Source organism: Anabrus simplex, chromosome 14 (genome assembly GCF_040414725.1).
Source record: "Anabrus simplex isolate iqAnaSimp1 chromosome 14, ASM4041472v1, whole genome shotgun sequence".
Taxonomy (NCBI): Eukaryota; Metazoa; Arthropoda; class Insecta; order Orthoptera; family Tettigoniidae; genus Anabrus; species Anabrus simplex.
In genome coordinates this window covers 70334412-70354883 of record NC_090278.1, presented here as the reverse complement: position 1 = coordinate 70354883, position 20472 = coordinate 70334412, and the positions used below count along the sequence as shown (strand labels likewise).

The window sequence follows — 20472 nt, the reverse complement described above, 5'->3', positions numbered from 1 at the left end:
CCAGTTGTATACCCCGACCCAATGTCTCACGCTCCAGGACACTGCCCTTGAGGCGGTAGAGGTGGGATCCCTCACTGAGTCCGAGGGAGAAACCAAGCCTGGAGGGTAAACATATTAAGAAAGAAAGTAAGGATGCAAGGGAGACGTCGTGAAAGTCACTGGTAATACCACAATGGTTCCAGTGTATGGGAACCTAATCACGATCACTTGATTCGAGAACTGGAAAAGATCCGTCTCGCTGAAAGGATTCCAATTCTGTATCCATCTAAGACTTTTTTTTTTCTTCTCAGAAGTGTCAAGTCTGGATAATCCCGCTGCTCGTTCATCAGCAAAGTAGTTTTGTTTCCTTATGTTAATTACGGTACTCCTGTTAACATTTGTGGCTTCTCTGAACCGCTTGAACAAGAAGTAAGGCTGGTATTACACTATCAGAGAAATGTGTCAAAGACCGCTTTTAAAATATTTTGTGCAAGTTAACTTTCATAAAAGATTATACAGCCATTGCACCATTACACTACGTAAAATATTTTATCATAGTTCAGAAAAATTGGTTGAAGGACAGTTGCGTGTATGTTTGGCTATTATTAGTTTTTATTTATATTGTAATGACAAACAATCTTATAACAATGAAATGAAATGGCGCATGGGTTTTAGTGCCGGGAGTGTCCGAGGACAAGTTCGGCTCACCAGATGCAGGTCTTTTGATTTGACACCCGTAGAGGGTGATGAGGATGAAATGATGATGAAGACGATACATACACCCAACCCCCGTGCCAGCGAAATTAACCAATCATGATTAAAATTCCTGACCCTGCCGGAATTCGAACCCGGGACCCCTGTGACCAAAGGCCAGCACGCTAACCATTTAGCCATGGAACTGGACAATTCTTATAAAATTTACCGGTATGCTTTAAATTAAATCAGCACAGGAGAGAACACCACAAGTTCTACATCTGTCTACTTGTTCACGTATGTATATCTTCAGTCCTCAGCTCCGCCGTTAGATGTCACAGCTGGACTAGGCATCACTGAAGTGGCGTCATAGGGAAATGAGAAGTGAGGTAGTTTCCCGTTGCTTTCCTCACAGAGCCAGAAGTTGCTATTACATATCAGTCTGCCAAGCCCACCGAAATGCATGTACCAACCGACCCTACGAGTAAAATAAGTAATATATTAATTATTATCTATTATATTTTGAATGCATTTAATTACTCAATCCTGAGGTAACTCTCGATTCTGCAGAGAACGAAATAAATGTCACATTTTCATGGGCGATCAGAAAGAATTACAATAGCAAATTACATACATTTTAAAGTTTTCAAATCGGAACGATCTATTTTCACGTAATATTGACTTATAAAGGAAGAAAGACCGCTCAGCATTGCAGGATGTTGTATGTGTATGTTGAGTCCTCAGCCCGAAGGCTGGTTGGATCCTTAACAGCTCTGCCATCAGCTGTCATAGGTGACCTAGGCATCACTGAAGAGGAGTACTCGGGAAATGAGGAGTGAGGTATTTTCCCGTTGCTTTCCTCACCGAGCCAGAAGTTGCTGTTACATATCAGTCTGCCAAGCCCACTGAAATGCCCGCACCAACCAAAATTTTCACACCATCCATAACAGGGACTTGCTGCAAAAGGAACGCCATTACTAGCATCGCTCATACCTCAGTCACTTTCATGTTGTCAAAGCCAAGGATGAGACTGAAACAAGTCAATGGAAGTAACAAAATTGCTCTAGCATATACCAGAACAAATAGTGCACTATAAACACTAGGTCCCGCCAGCAATCCCCTTGTGGGTGGGGGCGGTAGAATAACACCCATGGTATCCCCTGCCTGTCGTAAGAGGCGACTAAAAGGGGCCTCAGGGGCTCTGAACTTTGGAGCGTGGGTTGGCGACCACAAGGCCCTTAGCTGAGTCCTGGCATTGCTTCCACTTATATGTGCCAGGCTCCTCGCTTTCATCTATTCCATCCGACCTCCCTTGGTCAACTCTTGTTTTTTCCGACCCCGACGCTATTAGGTTAGCGAGGGCTAGGGAGTCTTTCATTTCCACGCCCTTCGTGGCCCTTGTCTTCCTTTGGCCGATACCTTCATTTGTCGAAGTGTCCGACCCCTTCCATATTTTCTCTCTGATTAGTGTTATATAGAGGATGGTTGCCTAGTTGTACTTCCTCTTAAAACAATAATCACCACCACCACCCGCCAGCAATGGCATCGCAGGACGCTATTGGGGATATTTGAAATAAGTCAAATCATCATAGTTCGATTGAGGCTCGACTTTCTGTCGTTTTCTATACGGCTTACCCTCCTAATTCACACACATATATATTTCTAAGAAATATAATTGTAAGAAATTACAGATAAGAATGAGGAATTGTAATAAATCCGTCTTTGAGATGACTGCAAGCAAGTATGAGAAAATGATATGAAAAATATAAAAAATATGACAAAAATACGAAAATTCACGGGTAAATATGACCATAATAAGAAAAATTACAGGAAATGACAAAACACGTTAACAAGCCAAATGATGACTTTATGCGACCAGTGAAAATTGCATATCTTAGTCACCGTGGATAAAAACATGCTTAAGTTGTATTTCACATGGAAATACTATAAAGGAAAACAAAATGACATGTCACAAACATCCGGGCGCTAATTATCACTAAACAATAATAAAAAACAGGAGCCTCCGTGGCTCTGACGGCAGCGCGTCGGCCTCTCACCGCTGGATACCATGGTTCAAATCTCGGTCCCTCCATGTGAGATTTGTGCTGGACAAAGCAGAGGCGGGACAGGTTTTTCTCCGGGTACTCCGATTTTCCCTGTCATCTTTCATTCCAGCAACACTCTCCATTCTAATTTCACAGCATCTATCAGTCATTAATACATCACTTTGGGAGTGGCGACCCCATCGTACCAAGAGCCTAGGCCTGTATATGATTCATTCCTTACATTCCTGACCCGGTCACTGACTGGAAAAAAAGTTGTAGGTTTTCGTTTTCAATAATAAAAACACTAAGACCGCCAAAAGAACAGAGGACAATAAACAAAGCTAGTAGCACGTTGTGACTGACAACAGTCAGGTAACATTGGGTAGACGACCTTCTCTGCACGTGCGAATGGCTGTCTCCGATTGGTCAATCGTTAATTATCATTTTCTCCGCCAGTCTGCAGCACTGAGACGTCAAGTCCAAACATAAAATGCACAGACTCTAGATACCTAAATTTTGGTAAAAACTGGATTTGAACGGTGTTTGGCCTTATGACGTCAATACCCTTCGACAGAGCACAAGTCACTAAATGTTGTAAACAGCTTCCTAGTATTGCATCAAAATAATGCCAATGTTCTCAGAGTGGATCTTATCTTGGCCTCATAACCTGAAGTGCCTGAGATAAAGCAGGCGGTGGGGCCTATTATCTGGTTACCTCGTACTATACTGAAAGAGTGTACCACGATGTGTTCCAGGAGGAAGATATCTACCGTATCTGAAGTCACCGAGAAAACGTTCGACCACGAGAAACAGCTGACCGAGGAGAGGGACTGGTCTCACGTTAGACAACACCTGGCAGCGCTTTCAGGTGAGGAACATCTCTTGTCATTCATTTATGATCTAAAACTCAGTGCAAGATGGAGATTTTTATTTATTAATTTGTTAGATTTAGGTGTGAAATTAGCAAAAAAAACAAACAAACAAAAAAACAAAAAAAACTGTCCGGAAAGAAAGACTTATGAATAGAGAAATAAGAGGTATAGCTAATAGGTATCTATAAGAATAAGGGTCTAAGAGAAAAATGAAGACAATAATTCGTGTTTGTTTACGTGGGGATTAAATGGAAGAGGCACACTTGTTGAGAGAATGTAGAGAAACATAGTTAACTTAGGATCAAATACCTGGGTAGTGACCGTAAAGCAAAAATAGAAAGAGAGAAGTCCGCCTCTGTGGTGTAGTGGTTAGTGTGATTAGCTGCCAACCCCGGAGGCCCGGGTTAAATTCCAGGCGCTGCCACGAAATTTGAAAAGTGATACGAGGGCTGGAACGGAGTTACCTCAGCCTCGGGAGGTCAAATGAGTAGAGGTGGGTTAGATTCCCACCTCAGCCATCCTGGAAGTGGTCTCCCACTTCTCTTCCAGGCAAACTTAAGGCTATGGCCATTTCCTTCCCTCTTCCTTGTCTATCCCTTCCAATCTTCCCATCCCCCCCCCCGCCCCCACAAGGCCCTTGTTCGGCATAGCAGGTGAGGCCGCCTGCGCGAGGTACTGGTCATTCTCCCGAGTTGAATCCCCCGACCCAATGTCTCACGCTCCAGGACACTGCCCTTGAGGTGGAAGAGGCGGGATCCCTCGCTGAGTGCGAGGGAAAAACCAACCATGGAGGCTAAATAGATTAAGAAGGAGAAGAAGAAAGAGAGAGAGAATGAATCGCACCGGGTAGGATAACAACATTTTTTCGAGATACTAAAATATATGTGGCAAAAAAGAATCAAAGAAACCAATAACAAAATTAACTTTTAGTTTTATGGTTGTACTGTTGTTGATGTCACAGTTGTTTTCATTTTAAGTAACTATGTGCTAATTTTATGTGAAATTGCTTAGGTTACAATATATATTAAATGTTACTTCCTCAGCTGCTGGAGTTCCGTAGCTGGAGACTGAGAGCATTAATTAATTAATTAATTAATCAATCCATTCATTCATTCATTCATTCATTCATTCAGTCAGTCAGTCAGTCAGTCATCCATTCATTCGTACGGTCATCCAGTTAATTCATAATGTATATTGTACATTACTTCAGGTAATTATTGGGGGGAGGGGGCATGATTAACATGAACTCAGGCATGTGAAATGAGGAATAGCTATTCATAAAACATTCCTATATGATAACAATATTCACAAACAGAGACGAAAAAGAGAACAACAGCAGAGCTTGTTTCTCAAATACATTTATTAAACAAGTCTCATGTACGGATTTTTCAACAATATTCACAAGTAAACAGAAAAATAGAAGTCCGACTCGTTGGCTGAATGGTCAGCATACTGCCCTTCGGTACAGAGGGTCCCGAGTTCGATTCCCACATATTCATCATATTCAGACCACATTACCAACCATCACAGAAACACGCAATAGTGATTACATCCCTTCAAATAGGATTGGCGTCAGGAAGGGCATACGGCCGTACAACTGGGTCAAATCCACATATGTGACGCAGTTCTCACCCATGACCTCACAAGTGTGGGAAAAGCGGAAGGAAAAAAGGAACAGAAAAATAGAACTTGATTCACAAATACAGCAAATACAGCAAATATTTTGAAGGAAAGTTTCATGTACGAAGCTATCAAAAAATCACAATTTAAAAAAAAATGAGAACTTGCTTCATAAATACATTTTCTTAATAAATGTACTATTACCGTGCATTACATTATGCATTTCACGCTACGAAATGTGAAAAGCTCTATCACCAGCCGTACCGCCTGAACAGTCTGCATTGGGAAATGTAGTTCTCTGGAGGAATGCCCGCTTTCTAATCTCATTTCTTGATATAAAATTATCTACTATAGATGTAACGCCTTAGCATCCTCCGAAGACTACCAAACTCCAAGGGGACTTAACATCTAGGAGGAGAATTTTGTTTTTTTTATTTTCTTGAGGCGGTGGCGCAAAATAGTTCTCTATCCCCCCAAAATCATTTTGTGGGGTCAGAAAACGCCTTACCCACCTCCCCAAAGTCGGCGCCGTTGCTATTGTAAGCTAAGGATAACAACACATACGTAATTACCGAGAAACAGGTAGCAACTTCGTTTTTTTTAAATGGGACTATATTATACTATACTATCAATCAATCAATCAATCAATCAATCAATCAATCAATCAATCAATCAATCAATCAATCAATCAATCAATCAATCAATCAATCAATCAATCAATCAATACTGATCTGCATTTACGGCCGTCACCCAGGTGGCAGATTCCCTATCTGTTGTTTTCCTAGCCTTTTCTTAAATGATGGCAAAGAAATTGAATATTTATTGAACATCTTCCTTGGTAAGTTATTCCAATCCCTAACTCCCCTTCCTATAAATGAATATTTGCCCCAATTTGCCCTCTTATATACCAACTTTATCTTCATATTGTAATCTTTCCTACTTTCAAAGACGCCAGTCAGACTTAGTCGTCTACTAATGTCATTCCACGCCATCTCTCCACTGACAGCTCACAACATACCACTTAGTCGAGCAGCTCGTCTCCTTTTTCCCACGTCTTCCCAGCCCAAACTTTGCAACATTTTTGTAACGCTACTCTTTTGTCGGAAATCAGCCAGAACAAATCGAACTGCTTTTCTTTGGATTTTTTCCAGTTCTTGAATCAAGTAATCCTGGTGAGGGTCCCATACACTGGAACCATACTCTAGCTGGGGTCTTACCAGAGACATATATGCCCTCTCCTTTACATCCTTACTACAACCCCTAAACACCCTCATAACCATGTGCAGAGATCTGTACCCTTTATTTACAATCACATTTATGTGATTATCCCAATGAAGATCTTTCCTTATATTAACACCTAGATACTGTACTTACAACGATCCCCAAAGGAATTTTCACCCCATCAACGCAGTAATTAAAACTGACAGGACTTTTCCTATTTGTGAAAGTCACAACCTTGTAACTTATTTATTACTCCATACAGAATAACATCATCTGCAAAAAGCCTTACCTCTGATTCCACTTCTTTACTCATGTCATTTATACATATAAGAAAACACAAAGGTCCAATAATACTGCCTTGAGGAATTCCCCTCTTAATTATTACAGCGTCATATACAGCTTCACCCAATAGAACAATTAAGGATCGAGCGACAAATTCAGTGATGTGCATACTTTACAAATCCGACAAGTACTTTTGGAGATATTAAAGGGTTGTAATGTGTAGGGATTAGACAGAAAGTGATACGCCACTCGTCTTGATGTCAGGCACGTCGTTCACGTGCGTGACACAGGCCTTGTTGATAAACACACATACCTCACCATTATCTCGAGAGTAGCCGAAGAAAAACTCAGTATGAAGTAGGCCTACAGCATTTCGGAGTTGCAAAGCTTTGGTTTCATTGCCGTTGAATAGGAAAAAGAGCAGGTGTAGCGGCGCTAAGAAGCCGCCCCCCCCCCCTCCCGCAATAATTGAAAATTGGCCCCTCGTTTACTGATAAGGAAAGTTACAAGTTTATTTCGTAGTACAGGGTTGTATATTATTACAATGAACACCAACGACACAACGATAATGATAATAATAAGTACATAATAGTAAGCAAAACACGCTGACGGTCAAAATATTAAGAAATAATCTAGTTCCTAGGACCAAATATATTACACCTCAACCGTCCATCGTAAGCCTGCTTAGCTACACTAACTGCCGAGAGTTATCACAGGCTCGAAACCTCAGTATTTAGAGCAGGGCCTCTCAGAGTGCATGCGCCTGGTGCATGCACTGTGCACGGTGCAAAAGACGACTTCGCTTGGTTGACCAGGGTGCAGACCTCCCACTCCTCGATTTGGAGCAATAGTGCTTACTCTCTCTTTCCTCACGCCTATCTCGCTCGCTCCCCCTGTCTCCCTCTTCCACACTTGCTACGTAGCGAGCTGAGTTGCGCCGAATAGAGCCGAGCTTAGGCGAGCTTAGCCGAGTAGCCCAGAGACGAAGCGTTGGTCCGAGTCGAGCCGAGCGGGGACGATGCACAGCGCACAGAGCTCTTGCGCCTCGATTTGCACGCGTGAGATTTTGGGCGTTTGAGAGGCCCTGATTTAGAGTTTAGATACGGAGGATACCTTTATTATCGCATCTTCGCTGACTACTGGGTTCTCAGAACTGACTAATTACTTTAAAAGGCGTGTTGATTGTTGTGAGTGGCAGCAAGGGATAGTTATAATTGAAACATGTTGGGAGACCCACATTCTTTCAGAAATAACTACCGTACTCCTATTGACGAAAGAAGCTCTGCACTAGGACGGCCTAAGTTTGGAATAACCCTCTGTAATAAAAATAATACTGTGTTGTGTGCTCTACCTTTATCGGTATGTAAAATCACTCTTCTGCTACTGAATTAAGAAAAAGTCATGGGCCCCTTACAAGCCATGGGCGCTCCCGCCCCGCGGGGTCTGCGCGGTCATTATCGCCACCACAGGCTACGTACAGTTATTGATGCTATACAAATCGTAGTGACCAATATATTCTGGTTCATTGCGCTTAATTACATCAGAACCACAAGATGGTGAAATTAAAATCCTTACAAAACATACGTCTAATCTTCCCACACGTCGTGATCAGCCAGTTATGTCCATCACTGATGTTCGTCACATATTTTGTCTTCTCAGAGGAAATATTTTCTCGGCTATTTCTCTCAGCCTACTGACCTTATTGATCAATGTCGTTAGCAACAATGACCGAGTCATCAGAATTTTATTATTTACTAGCTATAATACCCGACGCTGCCCGGACAATTTTTAATTGTTTACTTGTAAGTATTTTATTAACTGTGTGAAGCAATTTTTTTTGTAGATTTCGTTACTGTGAAGCTGACTGATACTTCACCCCTTTTCCACCCCCGCCCAGAGGAGTGTACACACACAAATCCATTATCTGGGCCATTTTGGACTTTTTCATCCCTTCTCACCCCCCATGTCGACGCGGGCTGAACTTGGACTTAAACGACATGTGGAGTATCACTGTTCATCTCAGCGACCCCGAAACCTATGGATTCGACACTATTTTCAATTATTTTTATATGACACTCCCTCCCCATCTCCACCCCTAGAAGCGGCTTCCCCCACAGCGCTTTTTTTCCACACAGTCCTCTGTGTAGCAGAATCTCTCCTACATTTACGTACATGCTTAGGCCTACTTCGAACACCAGGCCTGTATTCTACTGTAGAATTCTTGAGCTGACGTTGCCATGGTTACGGCTGGTCATTTCTTCATCCGATTCCTAGAGCGGGGTAGTGTGATGGCAATATCTCCATAACGGTTGGTTTCAGGCCCTTAAAACATGGTTTTCGAGGCCAGAGGGCCATACTGAGTTTTGTTCTTCGCGTTGTGATGCTTAAAGTGAGTTTTGTCTCGTCTTTCTGCGACAAATTCGACATTTCACCTATATTTGCCTATGTTAATGTGCCATAGGGCCTAAATCTAGGGAATGGAGAGGGATGTTAAATTTATTATAAAATGGGGTTATCCTTAAGGTCTTAACAGGTAAGTATACAATATTTGGTTCAGATTGGTGAACCGGTATAGATTTGTATAAGGAACAGACCGACAGACAGACAGACAGACAGACAGACAGACAGACAGACAGACAGACAGACAGACAGACAGACAGACAGACAGACAGACAGACAGACATTCTGCTTTATATATGTATATATAGATTTTATTCATTACGATCATCTATAGACCGCGTTTACACAATCCACCAAATCTTTTCTCTCTCTCAAACTCAGTCCCTTTTCTTTGCACTCCTTCCGAATGTCTTTCAGTTCTCCTTTGTCACTCTTCAACCGAGATGTTGCAAGATTTGATAAGTTTCTCCGGTGCATCCCTCATTTCCCCGATTTTCTTCCTAAAGGTTGTCCTTTCTTGCATATCTCCCTCCTGGATCCCCACTTCTACAAAGTCCTTGCGAACCTCCTTACGCCATAACGGTTGTGCCATCCACTTTTCTTGTAGACTAAGTATGCTATGAGCCAGTCTCTTAATGTGCACACAATATTATAGTTTGATTTTCCTCATAGTAACTGTTATCTTCTCAACTTTTTATAAAGTTCTCGATACGGTCTCAATCAGAACATGGGATATGAATTTCGTGACTTCTTTGGATCTAAGATTTTCCTGAGGAATCTCCTTTCCCTGTTTTCAATGACTGCTTCCGTTAACTCTGTCCTGGTTTCCAGCGCATATAGACACTTTGCTCTGAACACCATAGAATCTATATATTAAAAGAGTTTACTAAAAGCAGCTTTGGCAAATCCGTCCATCCGTTCTACTGAACCGATTTACTTCATTTTTGTTCTATTCTCTCCGGAACTATCTTCCGGTGAATCATAAGACATTGATAGGTCTCCAAGTTCAGCCAACTTTGAGTAATCATAAAATCAAATCATTCGATCATAACTCCAACAATATTGCAGGCGAAGGCTTATCCTAATCAGCAATACATTCTGTACTTAGCAGGTTGCTAAGCGACTAAAACTTTCATTAATATTCTGATATATGTGATCTTCATCCTTAGTCATGGCATTGCAAGCAGTCATATTTCATTACTACCTGTCAAGTCAGAGAGTATACATATCCTCTGATCACGGAAGAATACCATTCTCTGCTAGATACTCTTTGATTCTCTAACCCAAGCTTCCAAATATTCAACGGACGGCACAGCGTCGATAGTAACTTAAATGCTACTAAGAGAAAGAAGTCTACATACAAACAGACCCAAACATGACATACGCCTTAGACGTTATCTGGGAACACCTATCGAAGGATAACCTAGCTGCATTAGAAAGAGTGAAAGCCATGTATTTAAAAAAAGTTCTCTGCATGTCAAAAAACGCTTCTTCAAGACTAACCTATGAGCTCAAAAGACGACTGTTCTACCAGGTGTATGCATAAATCTTTTCCGGTTTTACTACGAGATTGCGCCAGCGGACAGTACGCAGAGTATGAATTTGGCACATACGCCAGTTTGTTCGTCTGACATTAACCTACCAACACACACAAGTTGAGTCCGCCAAACACTAGCGTCTGTGTTCTACCGTTCAGTGATCATGTCGACGTTTGTGCCTGAAAAAGAATATTTGCGGCGCGCATTGCTTTTCTTATTTAATCAAAAGAAAAAGGCTGTAAAAAGTCATCGTTTGCTCGTAGAAACATTATGGTGAACTCGCTTCATCGATTAGAACATGTGAGACATGGTTTTGACAATTTAAACGTGGTGATTTTAATGAGAAAGACAGTGCACACTCTGGCAGACTCTGGTGCGAAGACTCTTGAAGCATGGCGAAACCGTTAATGCACAACGCTATCGCCAATAAATGATTAATTTAAATCACGCGTTGATCGAAAGACGACTGGAATGGTCCAGAAGACATGGTATGGCAAAGTGATAGCCGATGGCCAATATTTTGTATAAACAAAAAAATGAATTTCCCTTGAAAATTACGTGGTTTCTTTACTACAAAAACCGACAAAAACGTATGTATACCTGGCATATGGAAGAACCGTGATTAAAAATACCATTGCCCTCTTCGACACAATACCAAGCTTTACACCAAGAACTTTCTCACCCTTTTATTTATAGCTCCTTTCTCATTTCTATTCGGGGTGAGAATTTCTCTCAGGTACTGGAATATCTAAACACGAACGATTTTCTCAAATTTTAATTATTATCAAAATATAATTCACCTCCCATGTAGATGCAAACCCTGTGAATACCCATATCAAACATTATATCTAAAGATTCAATTGCTTCTGAGATGATTATACTTGCAAGGAACTTTTAAAATACCATGTCTTCATTATTTTTTGAATTACTGTACAAATGTTGTATTTGATAATCTGATCGCTTCAAAGATAAGATCTTAATGGTTGAAATTTTGACAGATCACAACAGATATATTCTAATCGCAAACAAAACATCTGTCTTCAGCGAACCTGGCTACGTTGAGTGGCGGAGCCGCTTATGGTTGGACATCGCCAGCGCTGCCACACTTGCAAAGAAAACATCCTGACGTCGATCATCCCTTTGTCGTCACTCCTGAGGAGGGATCATGGATTGGAGCTTTACTTCCATTGGGGGCTTTATTTGGAGCCTTACCTGCAGGATTCATGGCCGAAAAGATTGGCCGGAAGAAATCCATTCTCCTTCTGGCATTACCTTACATTCTTGGATGGCTATGCATTATTTTCGCTAACGAACAAGTAAGTTCATTAAATATTTCATAAAGTCACGGAACAATTGTAAAATAGTAGGCTACTTAACAAAGTTCATGTTTATACAGGAAGTACTGAGAGCTGGAAAAGCGTGCTGTCTCTCACACAGAGGACCCGGATTCGATTTCTGGCAATTTCAGGGATTTCTTTTACTTGGATATGGTTACGTCCGGTCATTTCTCCATCCGATTCCTACAAGAAGTGAGGGGGGTATTTCAGTGCCAATGTCTCAAAAACGGTTGGTTTTTACGTCCTAAAACCGTGGTCCGAGTTTTGTTCTTCGCGTCGTGAGGTTTAAAATGGACCTTGTCTCGTCCTTGTACGACAAATTCGATATATCCTCCCTATTAGCCTATGCTAATGTGCCAAAGGGCATAAATCTCGGGGATGGGGTGGACTGTTCAAATTTCTTGTAGATAAGGTTACACGCAGTGTCCTGACAGGTAAGTATACACAATTTGGTTCAGATTGGTGAAACGGTATAGACAGACAGACAGACAGACAGACAGACAGACAGACAGACAGACAGACAGACAGACAGACAGACAGACAGACAGACAGACAGACAGACAGACAGACAGACAGACAGACAGACAGACAGACAGACAGACAGACAGACAGACAGACAGACAGACAGACAGACAGACAGACATTCTGCTTTATATACAGAAGACTAGTAGGCCTACGTAAGTCTGTGTTCGACAGTCAAAATTAGAGTATAAAATGTAGTTGGAATTTTTTTTCAAGTTGCTTTACGTCGCACCGATACAGATAGGTCTTATGGCGACGATGTGATAGGAAAGGCCTAGGAGTAGGAAAGAAGCGGCCGTGGCCTTAATTAAGGCACAGCTCCAGTATTTGCCTGATGTGAAAATGGGAAACCACGAAAAACCATCTACAGGGTTGCCGACAGAACCCCACTATCTTCCGAACGCAAGCTCAACAGCTGCGCGCCCCTAACCACACGGCCAACTCGCCCGGTGAGATGTGAACATGAATGTTTGTATCTTACGAAAAAAGTGACTTGCGGAATTCTTGTATTTGCTGTGAACGTAAATTGATCAAAAATAGAGAGTGAACTGTTATAATGTTCTGGCTCGAGCAATATGGCAGCCACCCGCATCCATTTGCTTCAACTCTGGCAGCTCATTGGTGATTTATCCTATCTTATTCTGTTTCCATGCTGGTACTGATGGTAGGTGTCGTGCCAGATGCGACCGCATAATCTGTAACCGTGCCGGACGCGACCGGTGTTGACAACGCAATTTTCATTTTAATAAGCTACGCCATCATCCAAGATAAAGTCAGCTAAATCAGAACCAAAAAAGGTTAGAAAATAGGCGAAAAATTTTCAGCACTGCTTATCGGGTAGGGAATGGAAGTGTTCTTCGTTCTGTTCAAATAGCGAACTACTATAACCCCAAACCGTGTACAACATTTAAGTATGTAGGCCTACACTGAATTAATCGCCGGGAAATACAGCTTGTATAAGACTTTACCGAGAACAAGACCAACGATTCCGTAAAAGCTACACTTAATGAGTTCACTTCTATAACGAAAGTTTAAATAAAACGTGCATACATTACATCACACACAAAGGTAATATATAAAACCAATTCAAAAACTCGTCGTTGAAACCAGTGTAATGTATAATTTGGAATGCCATAAAGAGAGATAAACATAGACGGGTCATAAGTAATACAAGAGGCATTTTAAGGTCAAATCCCTAAAAATGTGAGGAGGGGGGTGTACAATCAGGTAATTCTGAATATTAGAATCACACAATTTCAATTATATTTTAACGAAGATTTTATTTCTTTTTCAGTTACCTTATCTTTAAATACAGTTCTTGGGGGATAATCAGGACCAGTCCCTTGATTTTCTGGAGACGGAAACGGATGGTCGACGGGGTATTCTAACCCAGCCGTCTCCCGCATTAGCCGTAACGCAATGAGATAACTTGTTTGGTACCTTCTCCCAGACGTGTGGAACAATGGGCATGTTGTAGGATGAAGCGTAAACGCATCACCATATTTCGTGTTGTAGAAACTACCAGTTTCCTCCAGGAATGTTGCGTAAAGTAGGGGCAGTAGCTGCTTATAGGAGTGGTTCAAGTGGTATTGCGCTTAGTGCTGGTACTTGGCAATAAATTCGTCAAAAGCAACTTAGGAAGATGTTCCTAAAATTAGACACAGGTATCCTTTCAAGTACCCCTGTTGGTTGTCCTTCCAGTAAATGCAAATACGCACTTTCCGCCTAAGAAGTCGAGGCTAATCGATAATAATATTAAGAATAAATTAATTTATTTGCAAAGGAAATGGATAATCATGTGAAAAGTCATTAACTTAAATAAAAATTACTGGAAAGTATAATCTTGAAAGTTCCATGTTACCATGTCTAGTCTCACCTAGTGATGATAGCTACTTAATGACTCAATGCTAAGAAAACACAAAGTGAAGCGACATCTATTCCTTGTAAACTTTTATATTATTCGAGCCCAACGACATGAAATAGACTGCTAAACATACTCGTTACAGCGCCCCTTGTTGAAGCACAGCGAACTAACTTTTGCCTGCAACTGTCATGGCGGCTGCCACTTCTTGGCTTTGACAGCCCTTATCAGTTCAATGAATTAATGAGATTATACGTTATTGCAAATTAAAGATATATTTAAGAATAAACACGACATTTTCAAACATGCTTAATGTTGCATTGATATTATAATGAAATAAGCGCAGTGAATATGGTGAGCATTTGCTTGGTTAAAACGAGAATTAGGTATGTAGAAGAATGGATAATTCAGCGTCATGCACTAACTACTTGTTGAAACTAATGTTTGATTTTAACTGAGTACAATATTTCTCAGGCAACTCTAAATCAACCCAGTTCTATGTTTTTTGTGCTCTTGGTATCACAGCTTAATGTATAATGTTCTCTTGTTCCAGCTATTGCTCATATACATCGGACGCTTCATATTAGGCCTCGCCTTGGGAGCAACAACTGTCTTGGTGCCGCAGTACAACGAGGAGATTGCCGAAGACGCCATCCGCGGCGCTCTCGGCGTCTACCTGGACTTCAGTCTGTGCAACGGCAACTTATTAGTGAACTTGTTCGGGGCTCTGCTGCCTTTCACGTGGTTCACCGTAGCATCAGCCACACTCCCACTTATATTTCTGGCTACGTTCTACTGGATGCCAGAATCCCCTGTTTATTTGGTGCTGGGAAATCGGATGGAAGAGGCAACTAAATCTCTGGCATGGCTTAGGAAAGGGAGGAGCTCTTACGACATACAGGGAGAGCTGAAATACCTCAAAGAGACTTTGACGATGGAATCAGGAGAAGAGGAGGAATCCATAGTGACACTAATCAGAAGTCTGCTGAGGAATGGTCTGTCCAGTTCGTTCACGACGCTGAAAACCTTAGCGATCGTGTACGTTCTAGTGTTCTTCCAGCAAACACAAGGGATAGACGCTATTAATTTTTACTCAGTAGTAATTTTCATGAAGTCCGGTGTTGGTATTCCACCCAATGTATCCAGTGTTATTCTCTGTCTATGCCAGTCAGCTTCCGACCTCTTCTCTGCACTCTTCGTCGACCGTATCGGAAGAAAACCGATGCTCCTCATGTCTGCTGCAATGACGACTGTTTCTCAAGCGACGTTGTCCGTCTTCTTCCATTGTAAAGACCACCGGATTGAGATACACTCTTACAACTGGGTTCCTCTCGCAGCCATGATCGTGTTTGTCGTAGGTTATACCTTAGGTTTCAGCCCTTTACCCTGGCTAATGATGAATGAATTAGTGCCAACTAAGATGAAAAGTTGGGTGAATTCCGGCGCTGTGTGTATGAACTGGAGCCTAGTGTTTCTAGTGAGCAAAGAATTTCCAGCAATGGAATTCCATCTTGGAAGAGACGTCACATATGGGATATTTTCTATAATGTGCTTGTGCAGTTTTGTGTTTGTGTTTATGTGGGTGCCTGAGACGAAAGGTAAATCTCGCCAAGAAATTCAGGAAGCTCTGAGAGGAGATAAAAAATGATATTCGTTTTCAAGGGCAGTTCTCTGAATATCACTTTAACCAGAAATCCCGACTACACGGGAAGTAAGACTGAACTCCGCATTGTTTACATTTTTTACCCAATTCTTTTTGTTGTGGTGCCGACCATTTTGCGTTTCCCGATCAAAGATGCCGTTTCGTAGATGGTGAAAGCTAGGAGGTTGGCACAAGCAAGTGAAGACAATGCTAGACTCAGGTAATCGCCCCCGTACACTCCCAAGTCAAGATTTCCTCAGAGCTGCGCCCTTTGGGCAAAGTCCATATTGGGACGATATGATAAGGGAGGGATCATTTTTTGGCTCAGATGTAATCATGACAAGAGTCTAGCTCCTGAGGGAGTTTCTTGTTTTGCCACACAGCGCTGTAAGAAAATAATCGGAGCACTTCGGGAAATTTCGGTGAGGGAGTTTTAGTTTCAATCTGTGGCACATAATGTCGCGAGCGCGCTGGTGCAGTGGATCTTGTGAATCGGGACGTTGTCTACGAGGTAAGTAAAGGCCTATGCATGCGCGGTCTTTTCAAGTACTAAATTGACACAGACATGGCCGACTGGATCCCTCGCTGCGCTAGCTAGCTAGAGCGACGCATCAAGTCGGCCGTGACAGAGGAGCAGCAGTTCAAGTAGCGCCGCTAGATGTCAGGCTATCCCTCCATTCATGAGCACGATTGCAATGGCATTACGGGAATAACTTGCACATAAAAGCACATTTTTTCATCATCTTTATTTATATCATCATCATCATTACCTCATTTCGCTGGATTCTTTGAAGATGCAGGCGACTCGGAATGCCTGGGTTGCTGTAGAGACGAAGTGTCGGTTCACTCCAAGGTCTCGGAAACCCCATAAAAACACACTTGGAAAAAGCATTTTGACAGAAAAGTGATATTTCTATGACGTTTAATAAGGAAAAAATAAATGTATCTCACAGTGATTCAAGAATAACTTATATAAGTCAGGTCGTTGCAACTGGAAAGTTTACGTCCTGGTAGAAATGAAAATACACCATAGTTTGTGTGTGTGTGTGTGTATTTACAACTGACTACGTTGCATCGACGAAGATGGGTCTTATGCCAACGATGGTATAGGAAAGGGCTAGGCGTGGGGTGGAAGCGGCCGTGGCTTTAAGGTACAGCCCGGGCATTTGCCTGGTGTGAAAATGGTATACCGCACAAAACCCTCTTCAGGGTTGCTGACAGTGGGGTTCGAACTCCCGAATGCTAGCTCACAGTTGCGTGTCCCTAACTACTTTGTTCCCTCGAAGAATTATATTTACTGACCGAAGTTTTCCGAAGTGCTCCGATTATTTTCTTACAGCGCTATGGGGCGAAACACGAAGCTATTGCTTCCTCAGGAGCTAGATTCTTGTGTATTTATGAGCCCCTCAAGTGAAGATGTTCTTGTGACACATCATAGAAGGCAGTGTCGAAAATATTAAACACAATTTGGCAATGGTCTCCCAAGAACTGTCTCAACAAGAAGAAACAACTCATTAATTCTATAGGACGAGCTCAGACAGTTTTCACTTTTTGGAGGCAATAGTTTCACCATAATTGTCAAATCTGTCCTGGAGTAACATTTTACTGTGTTGGTTTCAACAAGCTCCATGAATTAAATCAAGCTGACCGGTGTAGAAGGCGACACAGACCGTAGACCCCGTACCTCCTCACACTATACCACGCTGATAGATGCCGCCTACAAGGGTTCACGTGTTTCGTCGCTCCAGTGCATCTTATTTGTATCTCGCGGCCTCAAGGTGGCCCGCCCCACCTCTTCAGGGTGGGGAATGAAATCGTCTATGTATGTATGTATGTATGACCTCGCGATTCATCGCATCGTATCACTTACTCTACTGCCTTTCGCAGCGGTTGTCAACCACTGAGAGACCACAGACCGCCCAATTCTTTTTCTATAAGACGAGAGTGCAGTCCCAACAAATTTACTCCTAAATACGTTCCCATTTTTTAAAAGTTCAAACATTTACGAACTAATGTATGTATTAATAATTAAATATGGCGTAGTCTCGAAAAGTAATAGTATACTATAAAAAGGTGCAACATGTTGGACAAATAAATTAATTATCTTCAATATGAAACAGATGATTGGTCTGATCACACGAAAAAATCCGTAAAAAGATTTTTGGAGTGCTTCACCCTCTTAAACGGCAAAGGGATATATTTCCATTCGAGCTAAAGGCCAAACTAATACAGACACTGGTTGTCCCTATTCTTGATTACTGTGATGTTTTAGTTGATATGACGAGAGAAGAAACACTTAAACTTCAACGAGCACTGAATTCCTGCCTGCAATTTATTTGCAATATCGGGTACGATGTTCATATCACCCCATACTATCAGGCTCTCTCATGGCTGAAGCCTGATAAACGTCGGCAGCTACACATTTTAACGATGGTGTTTAGAGTATTAGCTGAAAGTCAGCCACTGTATATTTCTTCTAAATTCGCCATTTTCTCATCATTTCACAACTTAAATACACGTTCCAAATCCTTTCTTTCTATTCCAGCACAAACAAAATTAATAGATCGTTTTTAGTGACCGGCGCCAGATTATGGAATTCTCTGCCAGCTCCAGGTCAAAGATTTAAGGTCGCCTGCCGAGACTATCTGCTGAGGACAGCTGACTGAATGGTTGAAGTATGAATGTGTGCGTGTCTGAGGATTAGTCATTATTAAGAGATTTAATATTAATTAGTTTTGTATTAACTTAGTATTTTATTTAAATTTATTTTCAATTCTATTCATTTTTGTGGTTTTAACTATTTTAAGTATCTCAGTATTTTATTTAAGATTTTGATTAGTATGTGGTTAAGTGGAAGAGAGGGCCTCGAGCCCTAACTTCACCATTGTGAAAAACAAATAAATAAATAAATAAATAAACTGTAAGTGATTATTTTCCCGTTTATAATTCCCAGGTAACTGATCCTTGACATCCGCAAAACAGCTCGGCAGTTTTGAGAACCGCCCACTGTTGTAATCAGTTTGCAGGCAATTTTATGATGAGTTATAAGTAACAGAATTCCTTCCCTAGAATGTTTTTTCTTACAATTTGTTTTGTTTTCAGTTTGTTTTATGTCGCACCGACACAAATAGGTCTTATGGCGACGATCCCGAATGTCGAAATATGTATTACTTATTTACTTACACGGCCGATGACCTACATGTTAGGCGTCTTTAAATAACAACTAACTTACTTTTAGAGACGTTCCACATTTCAGCAGTTGTCTGTTCTCAGATGCCACATATTTCCATCCTGGAAGTCTTCTTCGGATAGATCTCTCCTTTCCATGGCTTTAGCTATTGTTCCCCTCCAGGCTGCCCTTGTTCTTCCTCGTCATCTTCTCCCTGCTGGTGCAAACACTGTGGCCATCGTACTCCAGTAAAATAGTCCTGAATGTAGGGGTTTGCTGTGCGAAAGGCTTGGTAGTTTTGATTTTTTTGATATGTTGTTAGTGTTGAGCCTGTAACGTAAAATCCAAATTTTCGACCTTGGAGCATTGGCATTGAAAAAACATCAACATTTTTGGCCTTTTCTCCGTTTTTTTAAATACCTCCTAAACGGTTGGTCAAACAAAAATGTCTTCATTTCAAATTTAAACTACAGTAAATTTGCTAAAGTTTGAGTCCAAATTCAGCTCTTTAGCTTCTGCAGCGACTGAGATACAGGCTTTCAAACAATTGTGTTTTTATTAAAAAGTTTCAAAAGTTGTGATTTTTCGTCGAATTTTGTTAAATATCTCCTAAACTAAGATGTTTAGAGCAAACGTCAAGTTTTAAGAGTGAGTAAATTTGCTGTACACGGAGCATAACAAGTCGTTTCTACGATTAATATTTGAAGACTTCTAGCTGTTCAAAGTCGATGTTGTGTAATATGAATTTTATGAATCGGGGTGCAAACGTCAAACAAGCAGCTGGTGTGTACCGATTGGGAGAATAATGATCCGGGGGAGAACACTCACACATAGACACTAAGAAGGTACTAACTGCACGCCACGAGTAACACATACATCAAATTTAAAATTATATTTATTTCGTAATACAAAATCAGTGAGAGTTATGCAGTGGATTTCTTAACACATACCATTCCCAGCAAATGATGTGCTGATATCAATAAGCAGTGGCATGGTGGGAACAGTGGATGTTAATTTCCATTTGTCTTACGAACTTGGTATGGAAGGAATCCCCACAGTCGTTAGTGGTAACTTCAAAAACGTTCAATTCAAACATTAAGATAAAGTGATCGCACTTGCTACAGTTACCAACAGTGCTAACAGTGGGAAAGAAAAAACAAATAATGTGGACCCACAGACACTCTTCCGCCAAAGTTATATGAAGACCTGAATTTTTAATATTGAAAACATTTCTGTGCCTAAAGTTGAAGGGTTAAAGGGCACTGAAAAATTTCAAATTGTCAATATTCGA

General features: G+C 41.3%; 1 protein-coding gene across 1 annotated transcript; it reads left to right on the top strand.

Moving 5' to 3' along the window:
- Positions 1-3461: 3461 nt before the first annotated feature.
- Positions 3462-17191, top strand: LOC136885326 (facilitated trehalose transporter Tret1). Its single transcript, XM_067157838.2, has 3 exons — positions 3462-3585; positions 11695-11966; positions 14924-17191. The coding sequence occupies exons 1-3, from the start codon at positions 3462-3464 to the stop codon at positions 16016-16018; spliced, it is 1491 nt and encodes a 496-aa protein (XP_067013939.2). The 3' UTR covers positions 16019-17191.
- The last annotated feature ends 3281 nt before the right edge of the window (positions 17192-20472 follow it).